We start from the raw sequence: 27,907 nt of genomic DNA on the forward strand, positions 1-27,907 counted from the left end.
ATATATATAAAACAATAATTAAAACCATGGATGATAAAAAAGTATGTACATCGTGGAACGATATTAACTCCGATGAAAAGATCGTTATTTCTGGTATTGCTGGCAGATTTCCAGATTCGGACAATATGAATCAGTTACGAGAGAATCTGTTTAAGTAATTATTGTTTTGATCTAGAAAAAAAGAGAGTTTTATGCGTATATATATATATATAAAACAATAATTAAAACCATGGATGATAAAAAAGTATGTACATCGTGGAACGATATTAACTCCGATGAAAAGATCGTTATTTCTGGTATTGCTGGCAGATTTCCAGATTCGGACAATATGAATCAGTTACGAGAGAATCTGTTTAATAAAGTTGACCTTGTTAATGAAAATCATGATCGTTGGAAAAAAGGTAATAATTTTATTATTTGTAATTTTATTATAATTTTACATTACCCTTGTAGATACTTACCCTGCTCAAAAAGTTCGATAGAAATTGATAGAAACATATAAAAATATAGAAATTTAATATAATTTTATCTAAATCTATAATTTCTATCGGACACTAGATTTCATGCTAGAAAGAATGCATGCATAATAGAAAAGTTATAAAATTCTATCGTTCTTTAATCTATCTAAATCAAGCAACTAAAATTTTATTTTAATATACGTGACTCCTATGTGATCTTATCTAGTTATCTTACTAAATATAAAAATTACGACTTAAAAGCTATAAAATTCAATATAAATTAATTTGCGATTTTTCTTACACGTTTCTATCAATAATATGTAATAGAAAAATAATCGTTTTCTATCTAAATCGTTTTCTAATATAATCGTTGTGTATATAAGATAAAATATTTAAAGGATATAATACGATACAGAAATATAGAAACTCTATCATATATTTCATTTAAACAATCTAATATTTACGAACCAAAACACGATTCAATTAGACAGAATTTTTCCTTATCTGATTCTATCAATCTTTTAAACAGGTAGTGCAACTTTTGATTATTTACACAGGCACATAAAAAAAGTTGTTTCCGGCAGACCATAACATCTTTATATTTTTGAAGTCGCTGAATTCGAATCGAAGACTATTTTAGCCTATTAAGTTAAGGTTCTTCAGTAACCTTAAAAAGTAACCGCTAAAATGACACTTTTCGGATTAAATTATAATCTTGACAACTGAAACTATTAAGAAAAAAGAATATTCTTATATTTTTAGACTGCTAAATTTGATTCTTACATTAGATTATATTAATTCGGGAAAAAATGTTTTATATAAAAACACACACACACACATATTAATATTATATATATAAAATATGTCCATGTATGTTTATATTAGTTTCCTGTCTTCTGTAAAATTTCTGTTTGATATAAAAAAATAATAGTCATACTGAAAAAATAGAAACTAATTTAAAAATTAATATTCGCATTGCTTCTTTTAAAAAAGCTAAGTATGAAAAATTGTCCATGTATAATTATAAATATTCCGGAACATGTATGATTATATACGGACAATTTTTTATCCTTAGCTTTTTTAAAAGAAGCAATGCAAAAATCATTTTTTAAATTAGTTTTCGAGAAATAATTATATACATATAAGCTATCTGTACGCTATTCATCTATGCACTCGATTCTTCACGTAACACGTACGTTCTTAATTCTTAATGCGGTAAATGCAGAAAATGACGATATTACAATTTAAGACAAATTATTTTTTTTTTAATATAGACTTTTTGTTTTTGCGGAATAACTGTACTGAGAAAAAAATTAAAAAATCCATTTAAAAAGTAACAAACGTGCATTACCGAACTCTTTAATTGAAAAAAACCGATAAAGGCCTAAATAACCGATCAAAAACATTTGAACAGAAACTTTTGATTAGAAAATATCCGACCGAAACTTTTTGATCAAATACTTTTAGTCGATTATTTTGGTCTTTATCAGTTTTTTTCCAATTAATGAAATCGGTAATGTCCATTTGTTATCTTTTGAATGGATTTCTCTTTCATTTTTTTTCTCAGAGCAGTTATTCCACAAAAACAAAATCCGTTTGTTACCTTTTGCTCGTTTTCTCATAAAGTGTGCCAAAAAGTAAGAAAAATAAAAAAATTGTATTCTTTTTTGTCTATAAAGTTACGTATTAAGTGTACACACACACACACACACACACACACACACACACACACACACACGCACGCACACGCACATATGTATGTATAAGTAAAATTTATGCTTTTTGAATTTCTACCATTAACCCTTAAAATTAAATTTCTACACTTTGTGAATTAATAAGCAATGATTTTCTATAATTTATTTCCATACGTCATAAACATTAATTTATATCTATTAAAAAAACTTTTTGTATTTAAAAATTACTTATAGTTTGAAATTAGAAATATATATAGCTTTGCAAACATAAAAAAATACATTCTTTTTATATATAAATCTTAATAATAACAAACATTACTTATTATTTTATTATAATAATAACATTCATATATTTGCTATTTTAGTGGACAATTTTGCAAATAAATAAACAAGATATTAAAAGTAATTTGTTTTTAATTAATTACTTGTTACCTATTGCAAAAATTGCAAAATGGCAATGGACTTTCTTATTCAGTTTAATCTGCTTTATGCAAGCACTATGTCAATAACTTTTTGACACCCTGTACATTTTTGTAATAGTTTACAGTTTTTTTTTTTTAATATATAAAAAAGTTATAGCGTTATAATGATTTTTCGAGTTTTGAATATATTAGTTGTTTCAACAATTTTCTTAATAACATTATGCGACACTAATTTTATAACTCAAATGCGAATAGTCATTTTCGGCGTATTTTTGCTTGCTGGATACAAATCCGGCATCAAAATTTGGTTATTACGTCACAATTTTGAGAAAAATAGTCTCAAAAAAGCAAAAAATGACGAATTTAACGGTTTTCAAGACGTAATATCGACACTAAATTCTTTTTTCAAATTTTATATTGTTAATACCCTTTGAATGTAATATTAACTTTCAGGCTTCTTTTTGCCCGGGCATACCATTTTGATGTCTATGGCCGGTATTCATAGTCGAATCTTATTTCAAGATCGTCTCAAACAATGTCGTAAGATGCTAGTACGACTCTGTGATTGGTTGACGACATCTTAAGTCATCATTCTTAAGACGATCTTAAATATATAAGACCTGTCTATGAATACCGGTCTATGTCGACGTTGAGTATTAATGAGAAAGTAGTATATTGTTGCGCCTTGCGGTACAACAAATGATTTTTGCCGTACCTTGCGGTGCGACAAAAGATCTTTAGGGATTCGTTGCTGCCCAAGGAGTAGGAACTCGCGGAAAAAAGCAGCTTTTGTTAGCAGGGTCCTCAAATCACTCACTCGCTGATTTTAAGTGAATTTAATAAAAAGGTTTATTCTGTTGTAATGTACAATAGCGGCGGTCGGCGAAGGTGCCGCGTCGGGTTACACTTGATTAGATACGGCGCGTGACTCGGAGTTAGCGCGTCGTCTCTTCGCTTGCTCGGGGTTTGCTTGCGGCTAAGTCCCGAACTCGTGCGTATTTTACTCGCGCGGGCCGTACGTATCGGCTTGATAGCTTATCACTGATCCCGCTGGCCGCTATTCGGCAGCAGCTTAAATAGTGTCGCGGATTTGATTATTAGTGGGGGCATCGGGCCTTGCGCATGACCATATATGGTCATTCCCGCGCGCATTCGGCGCGCGGGAAATATTTCGCGAGCTTAGCAACAATTGCCAAAATGCAGGTATGCATTTCCAGTGGCATGATTGTTGCTAAGCTAGCTTCGCTAAATTCCCCAAGGTGGTTAGTGCGTTGACCAGTGCGATGACCGGCCGGCAGCGCACGAGGCATATGTCGCCTGACACCTTGTGATAGCGAGCCTTCCTCGGCGAGCTATATAATAATTTTAATATTTTATATTCTATGTTTTATAATATAATTTTATTGGTTGTGGGTGTTTCGCTCACAACATCCCTCCCCTGTTGAAAAAACAAAAACGGAGGTACGAAGTTTTTGTATATTTAATTAAAAACGCGTGCTACTGCTACGCTTTAAAATAGATCTGAGAATTGTATATTCCGCATCTATGTCTAGTGACTCGCTCATGGCTATTTTGTTTTTTCTTTTTTATTACAACAACAATTATTATTACTGCTAGTATTATCACAATAACTGTTCCGCTGGTAGCCGTTGGATAGGTAAAGTGTGATGACTGAAAAATTGTATTTGGTTGTTCATTTAATTTTTTGTCCTTTTCGATAATTTTTTTGTTTAAGTCCTCTAACTTTGAGGAATGTAGGACAATGTTTTTTAATTTTTAATCGGTTGCACTGCATTAGTGCTTAGCTTTGTTTCGTTCTCTAGTATAGAAATATTGTATTGCGGTAGATACCCCAGATAGCACAAGGACATCCATTGTATGTCCAATGGATATCCGCTTCTGGACATTCGGACATCCATTAAGAGTCCAAATAAGGTCCGTCGGACATTCAATGGACGTCCATAGGATATACGTTTGGCACAACTTTGTACGTTCATAGAAAGTCCTTTAATGGACGTCCATGAGATATACGTTTGTCACAATTTCGGACATTCATAGAAAGTCCGAAATAAACCAAATTTTGGCCCTATTATGGTTTGATTATTTCTTTTGGGCCTATTTCAATTAAAGAGCTTGCTGCAATAGTGGGTTAATCCAAATTTTGTAAAAATCATCGACATAAAGCATGGACTACGCATGTCTTGTAAAAAGCTCTTGAAAAGTGTCCGGCAGAAAGACAAAGAGGAGACATGGTCCGGGTCAATTTCTTTCTCTGTCTAGCGCCCATTATGCTACTGGTTAGACAGAGCCTTAATTTACACCGAGCACTTGATACGCGTATCAAGTAGTGAATTTAAGCTGTTCAGCCAATGATTAAACACATTCACTAGTTATTTACTATTTGATACGCGTACCAAGTGCTCGGTGTAAACTAGGTCAGAGACAGCGCTTGACTCAGACCAATTGCTGTATCCCTCTTTTGGTCAAAAAAGAAACGAAAAAAAAACAAAAAAGAAAAAAACAAAAATAAAAAAACGAAACGATAAAAAACAAAAAAGAAACAATAATATATTATAACAAACATTTAAAAAAATACCAATAATTAATAATGTTAATAATAAATAAAAAAATAATACGTATTATTTCATATTACATATATCATATTATATCTAAAAGTAGAACAATTAAAATAAACCTTTTGAAATTTAAAAATAATATAATTTATTATTATAGAAAAATGTTCTACTTTTTTCTATAATAATACACACACACACACACACACACACACACACACACACACACACACACACACACACACACACATGGAGGGTGCAAGAAGGGGCTTCGCCATCCTCCCACCTCGTCGGTAGGGGTGCTCTGTAAAGTCGTAACCCATGTGATAAGTTCGTGCGCATTTGATCCGTGTGCATTTGGTCCGTGCGCATTTGGTCCGTGCGCATTTGTCCGTGCGCATTTAGTCCGTGCACATTTGATCCGTGCGCATTTGGTACGTGCGCATTTAGTCTGTGTCCGTTTGTTATTGTGTCCGTTTATTACTGTGTCCGTTTGTTACTATGTCCATTTGGTCTGTGCGCATTTGGTCTGTGTCCGTTTTGCACTGTGTCCGTTTGTTACTGTGTCCGTTTGGTCTGTGTCCGTTTATTACTGTGTCCCATAATATTGATCTCCCATATATACACATAATATTTTCTATATATGTAAGGCATTCTTTGTCAACTGGGCCACCCCATTTTTTCATTTCAGATTTTGTCAAAAAATATTTTGTTAGTGCTTAAATTATAGTTACAAATGTAAAGTTTCAAACGTCGTTGAGCGATTGTTGAAATTTAGAATGACGGATCCAATATTGCGGCTGCAATTGATAAAACACATAATTAATTTAATAACGTCGTTGATTGCAATGCGCAAAACTTGTAGCAGCTTGATAACGATTACTTAAAGGTTTTTGTGTCACTGATTACGAATCCGATATTAGATTTGCAAAATTGTTAATGGCGGATTTAAGATGGCAGCCACGTGTCTCACTTTTACACTCTAAATTATTCAAAATTTATCGAAACAGTTTAGAAATAATAACTTGTAAGAATCTGCCGATTCCGGGTCTATCTGTCACTCCAGAAGCGCGTGCCATAGTCTTAGGGAAGGGGGTGAAGCAGCTCATCTCCCTTGCTACCCGGTTCCACGGGTCAGGATCGTGAAAAGCGCGCATGCCTAGTGCTCTGAAAACCGCACGTTCGAATGTACTGACGAGGAATCGGTCTCTTTCGTTCCCGGGCGGTCGTCGGACTTCCATCTGCAAGAGGCCTTTCGCACTTAGCGTTTTTTCGAGGTTGGCGCCGAGGTCCCGATCATTCTCGAAATATATTTGGACTATCAGGGAGAAATCGACTAAACCATCCTCTCCTGCCCTAAAGAGTGAAGGAGAGAAACTCCGGCCGGAGTCCGATCGAGGTCTGCTATGGTAAATCGTGCGCTGCCTATAGTAAGGAAGAGAACAACGGAGTCCGACGGCGCGGCCTAGGAACAGGTGAAGGAGCCAACGGGGGACATAGGTGGCTATAATAAGCGTTATATAAGTATTTGGGTTTTTATTAATATTGACATCGCGCGAGTAGGGCGTCCGACGAGGTATAGAGTCCGATCGTCGAATTTTATGGAACTCGGAGATTTTTTATGGTGTGGAATTCCGAAATTAATAAGTGACTCGAGAACTACGCGAATAATGGTCGAATGCTCCAAAATCTGTTATATGAAGCGGGATATTTTTGTATGTTAACGAAGACCGGACTATCGGAATTATATCGAGTAATAAATGCGAATTATTATTATCTTGAACCGCGAGTATCTGCCTTACTAGATCTCCGTGCTCATTCTTTCCTGTGACGGACAGAATTAATTATTCAATAAAAGAAATTGTAGAATTCTTACAAACTTAAAGGTTTTTGGGGTTACCGATTATGAATCTAATTTCAAAATTGCAAAATTAAAAATGGCAAATTTTATAAGGCTCCTGGATGTTCGAAAATGAAATTATAGACTACGAAAGATGTAACAGCTTGAAAACGATACATGCAACATTTTTACGGTCGTTGATTATGTATTTTTAGGCAAACTCTAAAACATTAAAATTTATATTAAGGTACCCTGAAACGATTTAAAACTAATCATTGTTTTCAATGTCAGTAGTTATTTCTGTGAATGTCAATGCGTCTTGATTAGGCCTCTGCAATTGTTCAAAACTTGAATTGGTGAATTAAAATTACTTCCTAAAAAGGTTATTTAAAAAAATTATATTTTTAATAACAAAGTAAAAATTTCTGTCATCAGTAATGAACAAAATTTAATAATTTGATGTAGTTGACTCACTAGTTATATTTTAATATAACTTAACAAATTACAACGTTTTAACTCTTGGTTTGAGCCTTTATATTTTATATGACTTTTTTAGAAGGTAATTTTAATTTACTCATTCATGTTTTGAACAATTGCAGATGCCTAATCGAGATGCATTAAAATTCACAGTAATAACTGTGAGTAAAATACTAACATTGAAAACAATAATTAGTTTTTAATCATTTCAGGGTATCTTAATATAGATTTTAGTGTTTTAGAGTTCAACTAAAAATACATAATTAACGACTGTTGCATGTATTGTTTTCAAGCTGTTACGATATGTTTTTCGTAGTCTATAATTTAATTTTCGGACCAGCCATATAAAATTCGCCATTTTGAATTTTTCAATTAAATTTCGAAATTGGATTCGTAATCAGTGATCATAAAAACCTTTAAGTTACCATTTTTTAACTGTTTTGATAAATTTTGATTAATTTAGAGTGTAAAAATGGGCATGTGGCTACCATCTTGGATCCGCCATTAAAAATTTTGCAAATCTAATATCGGATTTGTAATCAGCGACACAAAAACCTTTAAGTAATCGTTTTCAAGCTACTACAAGGAGTTTTACGCATTGCAATCAACGACGTTATTGAATTAATTATGAGTTTTGCCAATTGCAGCCGCAATATTGGATCCACCAATTTAAATTTCAAAAATCGCTCAACGACGTTTAAAACTTTACATTTGTACCTACAATTTAAGCACTTACAGAATATCTTTTGACAAAATCTGAAATGGAGAGATGGAGTGGCTTGGTTGACAAAGAATGCCTCATATACATATATACATATATATATATATATATATATATATATATATATATATATATACACAATGTATAATTTAAATTAAAATTGTAAAAGAAATGAACGAGAATATAACATTTTTATGAGTCTCCATATTTTATTAGATTTTCTTCCGGATATGTCAAGCCGTATAGGAACAGTTTCAAATGTGAAAAAATTTGATACAAATTTCTTCCAATTATCTTTCGATCAAACTCACACACTCTCACCTGAAGCGAGATTGCTAATGGAACATTCTTACGAAGCAATTATCGATGCAGGAATCAATCCAAAGCAATTACGAGGAAAAAATACTGCTGTAATTATAGGGACATATTTTATTGAAGCACAAAAACATTTTCTATATAAGAAAGAACAGGTAGAGAAAAAAAGTTGTGATTAATACAGAAATATAGTTAAAAAAAAAGATTAAACTTATTATTGTGTACTTAAATGCGTTATTTTATAACTAGTTCGGTGGTCTGAATGTTATTGGATGTAGTAAAACTACAACAGCGAACATGATTTCATACTACTTGGATCTAAAAGGACCATCACATATAGTTGATACAGCATGCAGTTCTAGCCTTTATGCCATGGCACTTGGTTATAATTATATTATGTCAGGAGTATGCGAAGACGCGATAATTGGGACTGCAAATCTGTGTTTTAGTCCAATTATTAGTCTACTATTCACCAAACTTGGTATTTTTTTAAATATGTTACTATTATTAATTATATATAAAGACTACCTTACGAGTAAGAATTAAAGAGAAGTATTTCTCTATTTATTATAAAATATATGATTTCACGAATTAAATAATTTCAATATATACTAAGTAAATGCAAATTCTAATAAAATTTTTGACAAAGTTCGATAATATTTTTAATGGACAAAACAAGTAGCATACTATATAATGCTTTTGATACATCAGCTTATGCAATATAAAGTAAAACACGTCTTTTTTCATATATTTCTCATCTTACAGGTGTTTTGTCACCTAATGGTTATTGCAGACCTTTTGATTCTGCTGCAAATGGTTTCACGCGTAGTGAAACCGTAGCAGTGATATACTTACAAAAAGCAAAAAATGCAAAAAGGATTTATGCTACATGTCCGCATATTAAATTAAATAGTGATGGATACAAAGCAGAAGGAGTAACGTACCCATCGCAAATAGCCCAAACTAATCTACTAACGGAATTTTACAATGAGTGCGGAATACCGATATCTTTCTTGGATTACATTGAAGCACATGGTACTGGAACCAAAGTTGGTGATCCTCAGGAAATTGCTGCAATTCAGAACGTTTTGTGTAAAAATAGAGAAACTCCATTAATGATCGGTTCCGTAAAATCTAATCTTGGTCACACTGAACCAGCAAGTGGCATCACTCAGATTGCTAAGGTAAAACAAATAATTCTTATTTTTACTTATTACTATTTTTTAAGTAATATTTATTTTATGCATTCACATATTTATGTATTATAATTTGTATATTGCACGTATGTTGCACATAAATTTATACACCATACAAAAATTATTTTTGTATGGTGTATAATTAATCATAAAATGGTGTATATTAAACATAAAAACAGTTTAACTAGTTACTTTATTGTATTGATATATAAAGATTTATTTAAAAATTGCATGTATAAGTAATCATGTTGCTGAATTCGTAATGTGTTTTATGTGTTTTATGTGTCACGAGTCTGAGTTCCATCTCTTAGCACTTAATTTTTTTTTTAATATTTTGCTTTACTTAGCTAATATTGTTTGTTAAAATACTTTTATAATACTTCTACAATACACAAAGTCGCAAAAGTCAAAGATTTTGTTAAATTTTTTCACGGAAAAGAGTTAGCCATCATAGCTAAAATTCAGGTATGGTAGCTAAATTTGCGGTGTAATATAGAAACGGACACTTAAGCTACTTTTAGCTGCAAGATTAATTTTAGTTAGCTGAAAGTATATGACTGTAATACACAAACATTTAGCTACAGTACACATCGCGCACATTTTGGTCGACAAAACAAACGCTTGTTGTGTGTGATACTTAAATGTTTAGCTCGCATAACTAATTCGTTTATTTTCGTACAAATATCGACATGTTTGTGCTGAATAAAACATATCAATTAGCTGGGATAGTTAACTGTGTGTAGCTAAACAAAATAATTATGGCAGATATGCATAGTTTACTACCACATCAAAACATTAGTAACAAGAGCAAATTTGTTAGTTATAGCAGTAACCACTGTTACAGTAAACCACGATTAGCAGTGGGAGAAATATTTTGTCCGTGTTTCTATTCTTTGTATAATACTATGTAAGGTATCGAGACTTTAATAATGGTGCGAGCTCCGCTAATTTCTCATTTTTGGAGAAATAAAAATAATTTAAAAAGTATTTGTTGGTAATGTTTCATATCTTCCTACAGGTTCCATAACCCCCACTTCTTTTCTCTCTTAAGTAAATTGTTAATTATGTTTGTTATGTACATATATCCGACGAATTTTTGCTTATAACACTATTGGCAGAACTCTATAAGTAACAACTCTATAAGTAAACTTGTACCAACAAGAATTATGTCACATAAATGTTTACTGAGTCATTTAAATAAAACAAAATGATGGTTTATAACCCTCATCTCTTTTCTAACTAATCTTAATAAATTAATTCATATTTTTAATTAAAAACTGTTATTAATTTTAAAGGCAATAATAGCATTTGAAAGCGGTTTTGTTCCTCCAAATATTAATTTCACAACATCACGGGATGATATAAATGCTTTATTGAATGGAACCGTTTGTGTCATCCAGAAACCGATGCCACTTAAAAACGGTTACATAGGTATAAGTGCTTTTGGTTTCGGAGGAGCTAACGTTCATACATTGTTAAAATGGAATCACAAACAGAAAATTAATAATGGAGCACCGAATGATGACTTGCCAAGACTTGTGACTTTATCTGGGCGTACTGAAGCATCAGTAAAGTCTTTTTTTAAAGACGTTAGTATAGATATTTTGAAATTAATATTAATCTTATTTTGAAGAATTAAAAATCGTATTTTATCTTTTGCATCATAATTTTTATTTTAGGTCCTCAAGCATTCAAAAGATGTAGAATACATTCGCTTACTCCACGATATCTATGCGGACAGTATAGAGGGTCATCCATGGAGAGGATTTATTATATTTAACGATGTGCAACAAGATCCAATAAATGAAATATACAATTTTGGAAGTATGAAAAAACCTGTTTGGTTTATATTTTCTGCTTTAGGCTCTCAATGGCCAACAATGGGTATATATTTAATATGTCATTTACAATAACATACGTTAATTAGAATATTAAATAACAAAATAATACATGTAATTTTAAAATTCAAATTAGGACAAAACTTATTAAAATTTCAAGTTTTTGCAAATACAATAAAAATATGCGATGGTATCTTAAAACCATATGGAATAAATGTTACTAACATTTTGACAACGACAGACGAAAAAGTGTGCGAAAATGGTTTATATGCGTTTCTTGGGATCGTCGCTATTCAGGTAAAAAATTATATTAAATTACAAAACCATGCATAAATAAATGTTAATTATGTTATATTTATTTTCGAATAAATATAAACAAAAAATATAAACTCTGTAAGGTTTTATTCTACTTATAATATTATCTTATTAGTGTGAAGTTAGTGTAGTGTGTTAAATTATATTTTAATTTCATAACGATAAATATTGTTTATAAATATATTGTGTTGCACGCGTCGCTCGGTATGATGCCCAGCCGCGCGAGTCAGCTAGTCCAGCAGATCAATATTATCGATCGCCCGGTTGCCTTGGAAAACGTTTTGGGTTTTTGATATCGGTTTTTTGAACTGTCAAGCTTGTGTATTCAAAGTAGATAAATAAATACTTTCCTCTTATCACCAGTGAGTGTTATTTCTCGCGTGCGACCGTAAGTTAGAAATGAGCGCGCGAGGAGACCGAAAGTACGGGAGTGTCGCGGAAAGTGCAACAATATATTTAAATTATATTTTATTGTTTTATGATTAATTAATTATTAGGTCATATAGTGTCTGACTGTTGATTTAAACATATTCGTACATATTTGTAGATTGGCTTAGTAGACCTATTGACATCCTTAGGAATTACTCTGGATTACATGGTTAGTCATTCTGCTGGTGAACTCGGTTGCGCCTATGCGGATAAATGTCTCACCATTGAACAAACTGTTTTGTCAGCATATTTTATTGGTTTGGCATGTGTTAAAGAAAAAGTAATCCGTAGCTCTATGGCACTTGTCAATCTTAATTACAAAGACCTAAAAAATCTGTGTTTAAAAGATATTCAAATAATATGCCGCAATAGTGAGAACAGTAACGTTGTGTGTGGACCCACAGAATTCATACAAAAATTTATTAAAAAATTACAGGTAGAACTAAATCTTATATTTTGTAAATAAATAGAAAATTTAATTTAACTTAATAACTTTTAACATATTAAATTCTCAAATTATCTCACCTACACATAATAAATTATACATTTTTATATTATTAGCTTAATAATATTTACGTGAAAGAGATTTACTGCAACGTACCGTATCACAGTTCTTATCTCGCACCCGTGAAAACTCAGCTTCTGTTAAATTTAAACAATGTAATACCACGGCCGAAAAAACGGAGTTTCAAATGGATCAGTTCTTCAATACCTTGCACGGAATGGTTCACTTCAGAGTCAAATTTCTCATCGGCGGACTATCATACGCGTAGTATATTAAATACAGTTTTGTTTAAACAAACAACTCATTTGATTTCAAGTAATGCTGTGACTATCGAAATCGCACCAGACAGTGTTTTGCAAAACATTTTGAAAAAATCTTTACATCCGAAAGTAACAAACATTGCACTGAGAAGACGCACTGAACAAAGTATTGAAGTGCTTTTACAAGAAATTGGAAGGCTCTACAATTTTGGTTTACAACCACAGATCGCCAATTTATACCCATCAGTGGAATTTCCAGTTAGCCGAGGAACTCCTATGATCTCTCCGTCGATCAAGTACATGTTATATTACAGTTATGTATATATACAGGGTGTTACAAAAGCATCGGATTTGCTTAGTACCATGCAATAGAGAATGAAAATCTAAGAAGAAATGTCTAATACTATTTTTCAATGCGGTAAATAGTTTCGCCTTAATTCATTATTGTAATAAGTCAATAAGCGCGGAGGTACAAGAGAAAGTCAGTGACGGACAATGCGTGAAGTTAACTCCTTGTTATTAAAAATTAAAAAATGCTTCTAATGCTAATAATTATCGATAAAATTTTTTAGAAGGCTACCAAAATTTTCAATAGAACTGTAGGTTACCGAAAAATATTTCCATTTTGACGGGACTTGGAAAATTTTCGAATTTGTATCTTCAACTAAAGACATTTTTTATTCCGCAGCTTACAGCTTCGAGTGCTAATAATCATCGATAGAATTTTTTAGGCGACTACCAAAATTGCCGATTACCGAAAAAAATTTTACCGCTATAAGTCTTACAAAGATTTGTCTATCAGACAAAGTAAAAAAGAAAGTGTTATAAATAGAGCAATTAAATGTTTGGAAGCTAATAATGGACACTTTGAATACTTATTATAAGAAGCACTTGTTATAATGTTTTATCATTTTATAATAAATAAATTTAATTACTATTGAAGTTTTTCTTACTTTGTCTTCTTTACGCATTCTCCGTCACTGACTTTCTCTTGTACTTCCGCGCTTATTGATTTATTACAATGATGAATTAAGGCAAAACTATTTACCGCATCGAAAAATAGTATTAGACATTTCTTCTTAGATTTTCATTCTCCATCGCATGATGCTAAGCAAATTCGATGCTTTTGTAGCACCTTGTATATATATAATTTTATAGCATATATAAACAAGACTTTTAATTTAATTTTAGATGGAAACATTCTGAAGATTGGTTTATAGTAGACCATACAATAGAAAAGTACACGAAAAAAGAAAGGTACATTGAAATCTCAATTAAAGATATGGATTACGATTACATGGCCGGACATGTAATAGATGGAAGAAATTTACTGCCCGCAACAGGTTATCTTGTACTTGTTTGGCAAACAATTGGCATGATAAAAGGATTAATGTTTTCAACAATACCGATAATATTTCAAAATGTAAAGTTTATTCGTGCTACTCATTTGACAAAAAATAATACTGTGACATTAAAAATTACGATACAGAAAGGTATTTATGGATAAGTAATTTTAAAGTATTAATACATAAAAGTAAATAATCGTAGGAAATGCATACATATCAAACATAAAAATATTCTAGATGGGAATTTTGAAATAACCGAAGGTGATAGCGTTGTGGTAACAGGCGTAGCGTACCATACATCGAATCCAGAACAAGAAATGACTTCGACAAACATATTATCAGAGATTGACGATGAAGAAGAAATGACTGCTCGAGATATCTACAAGGAATTGAAACTCCGCGGTTATCAGTATAGCGGCTGGTTTCGTGGATTAAAGAGTACATCCGTTTCAGGTAATAAAGGACATATCATTTGGAAAAATTGGGTTACGTTTATGGATACTATGCTACAAATGCGTCTTATCGGATACGATACTAGAGGTTTGTATGTTCCTACGAGTATTCAAAAAGTGGTGATTAATCCTGAACTTCATATTTCAACGCTAAGACGTTATGCAGATTATGTGAAAGGTACGTCAGATATAGATAAAACGTAAACGTTAATTAGTAAGTGCTGTTTTATTTTATAATAGAATAGAAACATAGCTTTTAACATACAATAAGTTGTAAAAAATCTGTATGATATCATATACGTATACATTTTAGATACTATATTACCCGTACAAATATACAGAGAGATAGATTCGATTATAGCAGGTGGAATAGAGATACAAGGCCTTAATGCTACTCAGATTTCTCGACGAAAATTAACCCAAGAGGCCGTTATCGAGCACCACATATTTATAGCTCATCAAGATAGCCTTGAAATTTCTTTAAAAGAGGCGATTCGAATATCCGCGCAACTCGTGCTGGAAGCATCAAATTACTAAAGTGAAAGCCATTGAGTTGCTAGAAGAGGTCGACGATGTTACATCAGAATACCTTACGTCTTCGTTGTTGATTGAAGCATTTGAGGATATACCATTGATACAAACAAATGTCACTCTATTAACATCGCCCAATCGTTTCAGTTCAAAAGACTTATTACAAAATATTTTAATCGCTGATATAAACAAACCAACTGTAAACGATAAAGTCTTAATAGTTGCCGGATACAATCTTTTGTCTAAACAACAGACTTCTTTAGAACGACTTTTGCCATTTCTAAAAGAAGGTGGCTATCTGTTGACGCGTGAAAAGTGCGACATGTGTGACTATAGCATGTATCAGCAACAATACGAATTAAACGTTATTCTTGAAAAGCGCACTGATAAAGAAAAGGTTGTTCTTATGAAGAAGAAAGTTTATGTAACGAAACAAATTGTTGTTCATATTAGTAATAATAACTTTAACTGGTTAGATGATTTAAAATCCCTTGTAAGCGACGAAAGCAAACTCGAGGAGAATAGTAGAATCATAGTTGTTGGAGAGGGAGACTTTGAGTGTGGTCTATTGGGGTTTGTTAACTGCTTGAGAAAAGAACCAGGTGGAGAACTTGTTAGGAGTGTACTTATTCAAGATAAAGAAGCTGCTAAATTTTCTCTTCAAGACCCCTTCTATTTACAACAATTGGAAAAAGACCTGACTATTAATGTATTACGGTCTAATAAAATCTGGGGATCGTACAGACATTTATTATTACCACAGGAAGCCGAACTTGTTCCTACCGCTCACGTTAGCCAAATGGTACGTACGAAATTTTTTTAAAGCATAGGGATGTAATAATACACAATAACATTATGTACTTTTATACTTTAAGTTTTCTGATTTTTATTTGCAATTTTTTAATTAAGAATGTAAATACGTACATGTACGATATGTATGACGTAATGTAATGTAAAATAATTGTTGCGGATGTATAAGGTTTAATTTATACATCGTGATTTCGTTTTTTAATAAAAGTTTATTTAAATCACTTCTCATACATGTCTATATGCCGTTCGTATATCACTTATATTTAACTCAAATTATATGCCGCCCGTATGCGTTTAGTATCCATTAACTGTTATTTGGATCGAATCTTATATTCGCGCGGTGACAACGCCTAGGAAAACTCGATTTCTGAGTCACCAATATATGAAATAGTTCTGCGTTAATATTCGATGTCGAGATGACTTCACGTCCATACTCAAGTAACGCATTGAACACAATTTGAATGCATGCGGTGATTGCCGAGATTTCCATATCGACGGCGAATCCTCTTCTAGTTCTTTTTGCCGCAAATTTTCTCTGTAAGGGAGTTTCTCTGCTCAGGCCCGGCATAATAAGTGGCACAGGGACTCAAATTAAAAAAAACTCAAATAACTATTTTGTTGATTTAAAGTTAATGATAGTGAATATGAGAAAAAATTTGCCTCTAAAGTACTACCTTTATTACTAAAATAATTTTTTTTTAATTAAGAATAAACATTCTTCACTATTATATCACCCTTAGATAACTAAATACAACAATTCGAAATTCATATTTATCATTAGCACACATTTATCACACTTACGTGCTGTACTGCTTCGATTATTGTGAACTTTTTTATCCTATCAATTATTTCACTTAAACGAGTAAGTGCATTGTTTTAAAAGTCTAACAGTACTTTTTTGGACAACTAAGCTGTATCGTTGTAATGTTTCACTAACATTTGTTTATTACTTCTACGTTTAATATGGCGATAAAAACCAAAAAATCATGAAAATTCATTGATTTCCATATGAGCCCATGTAAATAAAATATTTGATATCTAAATAACTAACAAGTTCAGCTTTCTGAAATTTTGAAAAATTAATTTATACCACTAATTTGAATTTCTCTACAAAGTAAAATAAAAATTATTTTATTAAATTAGTATAGAAACTCCCTTAAGATGGTAGACAGATGCTTCATCGGCCCATACGACGCACGGCGGCGTCGCATAAACGGAGAAAATATTCTACTATTTTTTAGAACAGAATTTTAAGAATTTATTAGTATGATAAATACCACCTAGGGAACAATTATACATTCAACCGATTTCTAGAAATCACAATATCAAAAATCAGTAATGTCTCTTTCTTCCGTCGCGTTGCTTATATTTCACTTATTCCTCTTTTTTCTCTCTTCTAAATCTAAATGGTATTACTCAAAAATCATAAAATAATAAAACAACTATGTTTAAAAAAAAACTATATTTAAAACATTTATTTTTAAAAACATTTTTAAACATATTTCTTATATCCATGTTTTTTGAATAAAATAACGATTGTTTACATTAATTGGCATGATAATAGACTAAGTTTTAAAGTTTCCGGTATTGTTTTTTTATATTTCAATTGTCAATTAAAATTTTTAATATGAAATTAATTTAAAATTAGAAAGAAAATCCACTATTTAATATTTTTGTCAAATCTATTTTCTAAAACACGACAAAATTAGAATATTAGTTATTAAAAGTTGGTATAGTTTCAATCCATAAAATAATATGCACACAGCCAATTTTTGTTATAAACATACTGATTTTTGCAACAATGACGGTCTGTTACCTCGCTGTATGTAACTGGTAGTGTAGACAACGTGTAGACAATAGTAAAAATACGATTGTTATCACCGACGAGATCTTCGGTCCTTAGGCGTTATAACTAGGTCGCCTTATTTACGGCCTTTGTTATCGAAGGACGATATTGATTTTTGTTGTTAGACGGTTCGGAGGGTTTCCCGTGTCGCCGCGTGATAACGCTTTAGATTCTTACAGCTCTCGCACACTAGACGCGATAAGTGACGAGCAATGAGCGATATCTAATGAGACATCTGCTTTTTTCAACATAGCGATGAAACGTTCGAAAATGCAGATCTCTCATTGGATGTCGCTCATCGCTCGTCGCTTATTGCGTTTAGTGAGAGAGAGCCATTAGACCTAAGTCACGTGTCGGGCATATATGCGCATGCAGACGCGTATCGGGTCTCGAATTTTCGATCGTATAATAATTGACTCTTTTTCGACAGATTTGTGGTGATTTAAATACATTTTGTTGGATAGAAAATAATTTATCTATTCGATATCGTCGTGAAGACCTAGTACATGTTGTATATTCATCTCTTAATTTTAAAGATGTAATGCTTGCTACTGGTAAATTAATACATAATGTGGCACTTTCTCGAGGACGGTTATTTGGATATATTCCTCTTGGATTGGAATACGTTGGATTTGATGTCAACGGTCAACGAGTAATGGGGGTTAATGATACCGAGTAAATAATGTCTTAAAAAGTAGTTATCTTTTTTAATAAAAAAATTAAATTTAACTTGAAATAATTTTTTTCAGTTGCATAGCAAACGTTGTTGTAAAGAATAAAGATTTATGTTGGAAAGTACCGGACGCATGGACATTTGAAGAAGCTGCGACGGTTCCGTGCGTTTACAGTACAGTTTACTTTGCCTTATATATTTATGGGAAAATGAGAAAAGGCGATAAAATACTTATTCACTCTGGTACTGGCGGCATTGGACAGGCAGCTATTCATCTTGCTCTCAAAGAAGGATGCGAAGTGTTCACTACTGTAGGCACGAGTGACAAACGAAATTTTATTAAAAGAGTGTTTCCTTCAATTTTGGATGAACATATTGGGAATTCTCGAGATACCAGCTTTGAACAAATGATAATGCGGCAAACAAATGGTCGCGGAGTTGATATCGTGTTGAATTCACTAGCAGAAGAGAAATTAATCGCTTCCGTTCGTTGTTTGGCTCAAAATGGTCGTTTTTTGGAAATCGGGAAATTTGATCTTGTTTCTAACAATCCTCTTTGTATTTCTGCCTTTCAGAAAGGTATTAGTTTTCATGCAATTTTATTAGATAATATATTTATTGGTGATCACAAGTATAAATTCATATTACGCAAAATGATAATCGATGGTCTTAAGAGCGGAACCATTAAACCTATTCAAGTGAAAGTTTTCCCGAAAACAAATATTGAAGAAGCTTTTAGATACATGGCGAGTGGAAAACACATGGGAAAGGTATGTTTGAACTTTTTAATATAATAGGATATATATATATATATATATATATATATATATATACTCTATAAATTTAAATCAGTAAAATTTTATTGAAATTTGTAGCACTATTCAATAATTTTAGTTATCAGGAGGCTACTCTTATTAAAAAAGAAATCAATATATATATATATATATATATATATATATATATATATATTATTATTATTATTCTAAAAAAGCGCGTATTATTTAGTTTACATGTTATATGAAGGGCCAATATTGGCATATAACTTCGTTTGTAGAAATTTCTTAAATAAAAATTAAAACAAAATTTGAAAATGTAAATGTACATTAGGAAATCTAATTAATGTTTTTGCAATGTAATCAAATAAACCTCTGGAAAATTACAAAATAATTATCAAAACCAGTATAGCAGACAAAATTTAGACACGGTGTATTATGTAGATTTTAATCAAATTAAATAAATTTTTAAAAATTAATAAAAATATATGTATATTACTATAAATTATAATTAAAATAAAAATAAATTGACAATGTTATAAATTATGAAGTACACTTTTATTACATATAAACAACAAAGTTTACATAAAAAGCCTAGAATTAAACGGTTAAAAAGCTGAAAAAAAAATAAAATTAACGAATTTAAGGACTAAAAAACAAAAAATATAGTTAATAAATTAGATAATTTTTATTGACATAAAATTATGTTATCAAAATGTCATCCTATATATTTATGATTTATTCTTAGTGAAAACAGAGAGATCAATTAGTGTACGCTTTATAATAATTTTTTATTTTATTGAACACTATAAGAAAAAACAAAAGAAAAAATACAAACAGAACAATTTCATAACACTACAAATATTTATAATAATTTAATATTACCTTAATACTATTCTGATTATTGTTTAAGCTATGTAACTTGCAAAAAAATTAAAAATAATACAAAAAAGACTAGTGAGTGTGGACCGCGCGGATAGTTATGCGCAAATTAACATACATTAATTTATTAAATAAGTAACAAAATTTATGTATAATTAGGCAAACGTTTCAACTCTTTTTGATTCATCTTCAGCGCATCTAAATAATCGGTTTTCCTATCTGAATCCGTGAGTCCCCAGTGAGAAATATGGTAGTACATCGAATCGACATCGATTCAACATTTCGATGTCGATTCGACGTCGAATTGATGTCGAATTCATTACCGTTTCTCGCTGGGTCCCTTATAGCAAAGTCTCGGAGTAACCATGTTAGAAATAAATGTAAAAGAAAGAATAGTTTGAAAAAGTAATCAAGTACCTCTTGGCACTTCAATAGATAAAATATACTTTACATATTTATAAAAAAAAGATTCACTAACCAGATTAGAAAAAGTGAAAACTTTGAATAAAATTCAGAAAAACCGTTAAAATGTAAATTGTAAGAGTCGGTGTTAGTGTCGAATGACATTTTTGTCGATAGAGGAACGGATCGAGATGTGTTCGTTCAAGCATAACCAGTAACATAAAATGTACAAAATAAGTAGATGTGAGTCAAAGTATACGAAAAGGTAGATACGTATCAACGGTTATATAAAATTATAAAATATAGAAGTCATAAAACAGATTTAAAAAATAAAACTTTAAGTAAAGTGAATTAATAAATAAATAAAATATGTAAATAACAAGGTAAACTAAAAATGTCAGGTAATTAAAAACAGAGAAAACAATGTTATGATAATAAAAAATAAATAAATAAATGATAAAAATTAAATTTAGTAAAAGGGAGAAGGCAGAAGAGATTAAATTTGCTTTAATAGAGTAAGATGAGAAATATAGATATTCAATATCCGATTATAAATTAAGACCATTTCTCCGTAACTGAATGTGAAGCATCTCTGAAAAAAATTATTCTAATTTTATTCTCATTTAGAAGAATTTGTTTCTAGCAAAATATAGAAAAAGAGTCACAAATAAATGCACTATGAGTTTACATTTTTTAAATTATTTAACAAGTAGACTTTCTATCTTTCTATCTTTCCACGTCTTTATTGAAACGAAAGCGTGTATGGCTACACATAAATGAAATACATCTAAATATTATAATTTTATGGTCTCAGTTTAATTAGGATGAGAGAAGATAAATGTCTTCCTTTTAAGCAGATTGTGTTTTATTAATATTAATACAGTGCAATATATATTTAGTTTTTTGTACAATGTTACTAGTTTAAACAATTGTAAGCCTAGAGAAATAAGGGAACTTTAAAAGGCTATGCCAATATATTGACAATCTTTTTCTATAAATATTTACAACATTAATATCCGACTGTTGTTCACTGTTATTCAGCGCAAAATACACTGATTTTAATTTACAGAATAAAATAAATTTTTATAAAAGAGTAATAGAGTCTATTTCAAGTACAATTAATATATTTAATGTATTTTTATAGATAATTATAAATATCCAGGAAAAGGATACACCTTTAGACAAGCCCATTCCTGCATATCGTCGCTATTATTGTCTTAACGACAAAAATTATATTGTACTAGGAGGTCTGGGTGGATTTGGTTTAGAATTAACCGATTGGCTGATATTTCGTGGTGCCAGAAACGTAGTGTTAATCTCGCGAAATGGAATAAAAAATGGTTATCAACGCATGAAGATTCAACTATGGAAATCGTATGGTGTAAATGTGCAGATTATCAAGGATATTGATGTCGCCGATCCTAAAGATTGCGAATACCTCTTACGAACTGCAGAAAGCGAAGCACCAGTGGATGCTATATTTAATCTCGGTGTGGTGCTAAAAGATAACATTCTAAAGAATCAAACAACAGAGACATTTGCAGAGTCTTTTCAGTCAAAGGCTCGTGCGACGCAAACTTTGGATAAACTTTCCAGAAAATTTTGCCCTAAACTGAGAAATTTCGTAGTGTTCTCTTCCGTTTCCTGCGGTAGAGGCAATGCTGGACAGAGTAATTATGGCATGGCTAATTCTATTATGGAGAGAGTATGCGAAAAGAGAGCAGAGGAAGGATTACCCGGATTGGCAATTCAGTGGGGAGCCGTTGGTGATGTGGGTCTCGTCGCTGACATGCAAGAAAACGATAAGGAATTGATTATTGGTGGTACCTTACAACAAAAAATATCCTGCTGTCTAGATGAACTCGATAAATTTTTACTTCAAACCCGACCAGTCGTGAGCAGTATGGTCGTAGCTGAAAAGAAATCTGAATCTGGTGGACATGACAGTCCGATAAAAACTGTTGCCGGCATTTTAGGTAAGTGCATACTTACTTTTTTCTTTTACATACACTTATTATACCATTTATTCAATTTTATTAATTTTAACTGTTAGTAGTTTAAGTTTATTATAGTTTCAGTCAAAATAATTTTCTATTTACATTACAGATATAAAAGACATGAAAGTTGTAAGTCAAAATACATCACTGGCCGAACTTGGAATGGACTCCATGATGGCTGTGGAAATCAAACAAACTTTGGAACGAGAATTTGATATTTTTCTTACTACACAAGAAATATCTAGTCTCACTTTTGCGAAACTTAACGAGATGTCCAATATAAACGTCAATAATAATACGAAGGATGAGAAAAATATTAATGCAGAAAAGCCTTGTGTTCCGGAATTGCCAATTGGTATTGTAAAAGACAAAGATTTTATTTCAGAGATCTATTTTGATCTTTTGACTGAAAAACAGAATGCTACGACTGAAGTTTTTCTTATACCGGGAATCGACGGGTGTGGAACGATATTTAATCACTTAGCAGCAGATATTAAATTTTCAGCAACATCTTTACATTACAGCATAAATAATGCTGATGCAACAAACGTCATATTGGAAACAACTGATCGTTTTCTCAACGTACGCAAATGCACTAATAATTTTATATTTTATTTATGTATAGTTTTTATTATTTTATTATATGAGAGAGAGAGAGAGACGTAAGATTTAAGAAGTATTTTATTATTTACTTTATTATTTTTACAGCATATATTACCAAAATTAAGAGACAGAAAAGACTTTGTAATGGTAGGATATTCCTTCGGGTCTATTATTGCAATTGAGGTAACAAGACGATTAGAAACCTTGAATTTTAAAGGCCGTTTGGTTCTAATTGACGGTGCCCCTGAACAAATGCGAATGATGTTCAAACATTTTACATCAAATTTTAACGATGCTGATATTCAGTTTGCTGTTTTAACCAATATTATGCAAATTTATTCACAAGAAACTAGTAAAAAGGTATAATTATTTTCTCAATTTTACAAGTTAAAATTTATTGTACCTTTATGATATATTTTTGTATTCTTTGTGGAAATTATTATTAATATTATTTCCTATTTTATAATTTTGTAAATTACGGTTTTTGTTTTAATGCAAATTCTTATATTATAAAAAAATGTTTAATTTGGCAGATTATAATGGAACTGCAGAAATGTAATACCTGGGAGGAACGATACAATATTTTCGCAAAATCGTTTTTAGTTATAAATACGTCACTGTCCCCAGTAAATTTAAAAACGCTGTGTACCACAGTTTACAAACATTCATCCGCTTTGCAGCACTACGATCCTTCTACGCTGCCACCAATTAAATCTTCTATAATCTTGTTAAAACCTACACAGCCGTTACATAAACTAATAACGGATGAAGATTATGGTTTGCATAAGGTATTTTTAAAAAATTGCACTAATTTATATTTTGTTGTAATAAGTTAAATTTATTCAAACTTTTGGAATTAATAAAGAATATAATTGTTTAAGATAACTCAAAACACAGTTCAAGTACATTACGTCAACGGTACTCATGTGACAATATTGAAAAATGAAAAGGTGTCAACTGCAATTAACGGGAAACCACCCTTTATCATTTAAGGTTATAATTTACATTTGAACGTACGCACGCATAAAAGCTTAAGATATTAAAAATCGCTTCCTTATAAACTAACAAGGGAACCTTGCGAACTTAAAAATTCAGATTTTAATGAAACTTGTCGTAAATGTAGAGGGAGTAAATACATGAATTTAGAAATTTTTAGTAGCCCAAAAACGGTTTAAAGGAGTGAAACCACCCTTCAAATGTTGAGACATTTTTGCGTTTCCTTGATATATCACATAAACTAAACAAAAAAAAAATGTTTTGTACAAAAATTTTACAATAAAAGTACTTCTATCTAACTACAGTAATAAAATTAAAAAAAAAAATTTTTTTTTAATTTTCTTTAAGCAATAAAATTTTCAAAAAAAAATTTTTTTTTAATTTTATTAATGTAGTTAGATAGAGATATTTTTGCCATAAACTTTTTGTATAAAACATTTTTTGATATCTCCAATACTTTTCGAGATATATCGAAAAAAGCAAAAATCTGCTCTACATCAGGAGCAATTTCATTCTTTAGATTGCTTTTGATCAACACTTGAAAATTTATGAATTTATCTCTTTACCTAATTACATGTTTTTTTCGTGAATGGGAAAAATGGATTGTGTATCTCCCATAGTCGGTCCATGGGGGTATATGGTATCTATTAAAAAACCCACCGCTTGGACAAAACACGAAGGGACAACATACTGTCAGCGGAAACAATTAGGACTATTTCGGGTATCTAATTACATGTGTGTTTTATCTAAAGTTATATAAAAAAACATTTTTATTTAATCACGTTAATAAAATTTACAAGAAATAAACTTCTTTTTTGTATTTCCCATATAAAAGAATTTTTTGGGTGACACATAGAAAAATTTTCAGACACCGTCGATTCTTGATAGGAGTATGATTTCCATTCCTAAAATGTGGTGTAATTATTTTTTTGAGGAACACCATAATTGTTAACACTACGAAGTATAAGAATTGTTTGTAAGTAACAAATTTCTTATTTAGATAATGATAATATTTATTAGTAGTGTTTGTAATAATTTAAATGTTTTTTTTATACATTATAGACAAACTTTATGTATAAATCGTAAGATGGAAGGACGGATGGAAAGAATTTTCCCAGAATATTATGCAATATATCCAAAGTCCTTCTCGAGCATGCTGAAAGTACATTACCGCGGACATTGTAGGGATGAAAATCATACTCCTATCAGGAATCGACGGTGTCTCAAAATTTTTCCATGTGTCACCCAAAAAATTCCTTGATATGGGAAATACGAAAAAAAATGTTTATTTCTCGTAAATTTTATTAACGTGATTAAATAAAAATATTTTTTTTTATATAACTTTAGATGAAACACACACGTAATTAAGTTCCCAAAATAGTCCTAGTTGTTTACGGTGACAGTATGTTGTCCCTTTATATTTGTGTTCATCCAAACGGTGGATTTTTTAATAGATCCCATATATCCCCATGGACCGACCATGGGAGATACACAATGCATTTTTCCATTCACGAAAAAAAAACATGTAATTAGGTAAACAGATAAATTTATAAATTTTCAAGTTTCGATCAAAAGCGATCTAAAGAATAAAACTACTGATGTATAGAACAGATTTTTGCTTCTTTCGATAATCTCGAAAAGTATTGGAGATATCAAAAAATGTTTTATACAAAAGTTTTATAGCAAAAATATCTCTATCTAACTACATTAATAAAATTTTTTTAAAAATTTTCTTTTTTAAATTAAAAAACAATTTTTTAAATTTTTTTTTTAATTTTATTACTGTAGTTAGATAGAAGTACTTTTATTGTAAAACTTTTGTATAAAACATTTTTTAATATTTTGTTTAGTTTATGAGATATCTCGAGAAAACGCAAAATGTCTCAACCTTTGAATGATCGATGGTTTCACTCCTTTAAACCGTTTTTAGGCCGCTACTAAAAATTTCTAAATTTATGTATTTACTCCCTCTGCATTTATGCCAAGTTTCATTAAAATCTGAATTTTCGAATTCGCGAGGTTCCCTTGTAAGTTATATACTAAAAACACACACACACATTCAAATGCACGCACAAAAAAATAAGAAAGAGAGCTGGCAAATTATTCGGTTTAGCGGCGCCAAATTTTTGTAGTAAAATATTTATTTGTATTAAATGCTTATTTGCCAGCTCAATATTGTCTTTTATAATACAAAAGGCTAATTCTTACAGCATCTATATAGGTGGAAAGCGAGTATAGAAAAAGTTGCATTTATTACGGAATACGTACTGCAAAAATTCGAGAAGCGAAAGAAGATCTATTGTTCATGACATGAATTCAAGGGCCTTGAAAGCAAAAAGTTAAATAAATCTACCTGAATTTAAGGCAAGTAAATATTGAATTTGGAAATTCAAGAATGTGCATAGAATTGTTTCCCGCAAAATAACGACATTCAGAACACAATTTATGTTTGAAAATAATCTACAAGATATCGCAAAATCGTTTGTGTCAAACGTAAGATCTAACATCCCAACCATCAGAGTTGAAGATGTTTATAATGCAGATGAGAGTAGCTTTTCAACCTTCAAATACATTCTGGACGAACATTGACGCAAATAGGTACAAAAATAGTAGAAGCAACGGTTCAATCGGTATCTTCTACGATACATAATTACACTATAATGCCGATTATTTTGATAAGCGGACGTCTTTTTTCATTACTGTACATGGTTTTAAAAAAATCCACAGGAACATTTGGTCCAAGAATGCAAGAAACTCTTTTTCGTCCAGTTAATATTTACATTCAAGCTTCAAAATCAGGAAAACTTACATCTGAAGATTTCAAAACTTGCAGTAGTTGATTTCACAAGATAAAGGCGTACAATTTTTAACTATTTCAAGAAAAACGACGGGCCTCATTCAGCCTTTAAATGTGTTCGGATTCCGGATTTGGAAAAATTTTGTGCGAATATTTTCGGATAATATAATTCTTCAAAAGAGAGATGTCAATTTGCATTCCCGTAACGAAATAATTAAATTGCAATCATTAACATAATCAGCTTTCTTCACTTAGATTCAAAAATCTTTTCCAATATGCTTGGTTTAAAAGCGGATATGTAAAAATACATCCCGACGAATTTCAAAATATTTTAGAGTTCTATTTCTATGTACAAAATAAAAAGCATATACCCAAATGTAGTATTTGTAGGATAGCGCTGTGCATGATGGTTTCTGTTTTAAACATTCATATGAAGAATATCATTATTGTACAAATTATAATCCGTAATTTACAAAATAGTTAACCACATCTGCATTATGTAAATCAGAAAGTTAGACAAGATTATCGGTGCATTATGTAGTTTTGCGTCATTTAATATTAAAATAGAGGTTTAATATCTTGTTTATTGATTTACAAAATTATACACTAAAATAATAAATATAAAAATGTTATTATTATAATAAAATAATAAATAACGTTTATTGTTATTATGATTTATACATGTCACTGATTAGTATTAATTAGTATTAATTTGTTTTAATTTTTCTTATAGTTGTAAGTATGTACTGATCGATT

At 30.9% G+C, this 27,907-nt stretch overlaps 1 protein-coding gene across 1 annotated transcript; it reads left to right on the forward strand.

Annotated features, from left to right (window-relative positions):
- LOC105840192 (fatty acid synthase) lies at positions 1-27,752 on the forward strand. Its single transcript, XM_036287829.1, is given in 21 exon segments — positions 1-401; positions 8,402-8,655; positions 8,750-8,981; positions 9,266-9,684; positions 10,992-11,285; positions 11,376-11,580; positions 11,671-11,831; positions 12,397-12,714; positions 12,840-13,339; positions 14,235-14,536; positions 14,627-15,019; positions 15,155-15,362; positions 15,364-16,174; positions 18,459-18,703; positions 18,778-19,471; positions 21,903-22,734; positions 22,865-23,337; positions 23,464-23,718; positions 23,892-24,146; positions 24,240-24,351; positions 26,565-27,752. Coding segments are annotated over 20 exon segments (7,134 nt in total). The 5' UTR covers positions 1-229; the 3' UTR covers position 24,351; positions 26,565-27,752.
- The last annotated feature ends 155 nt before the right edge of the window (positions 27,753-27,907 follow it).

The sequence above is a fragment of the Monomorium pharaonis genome, chromosome 6 (genome assembly GCF_013373865.1).
Source record: "Monomorium pharaonis isolate MP-MQ-018 chromosome 6, ASM1337386v2, whole genome shotgun sequence".
Lineage (NCBI taxonomy): Eukaryota > Metazoa > Arthropoda > Insecta > Hymenoptera > Formicidae > Monomorium > Monomorium pharaonis.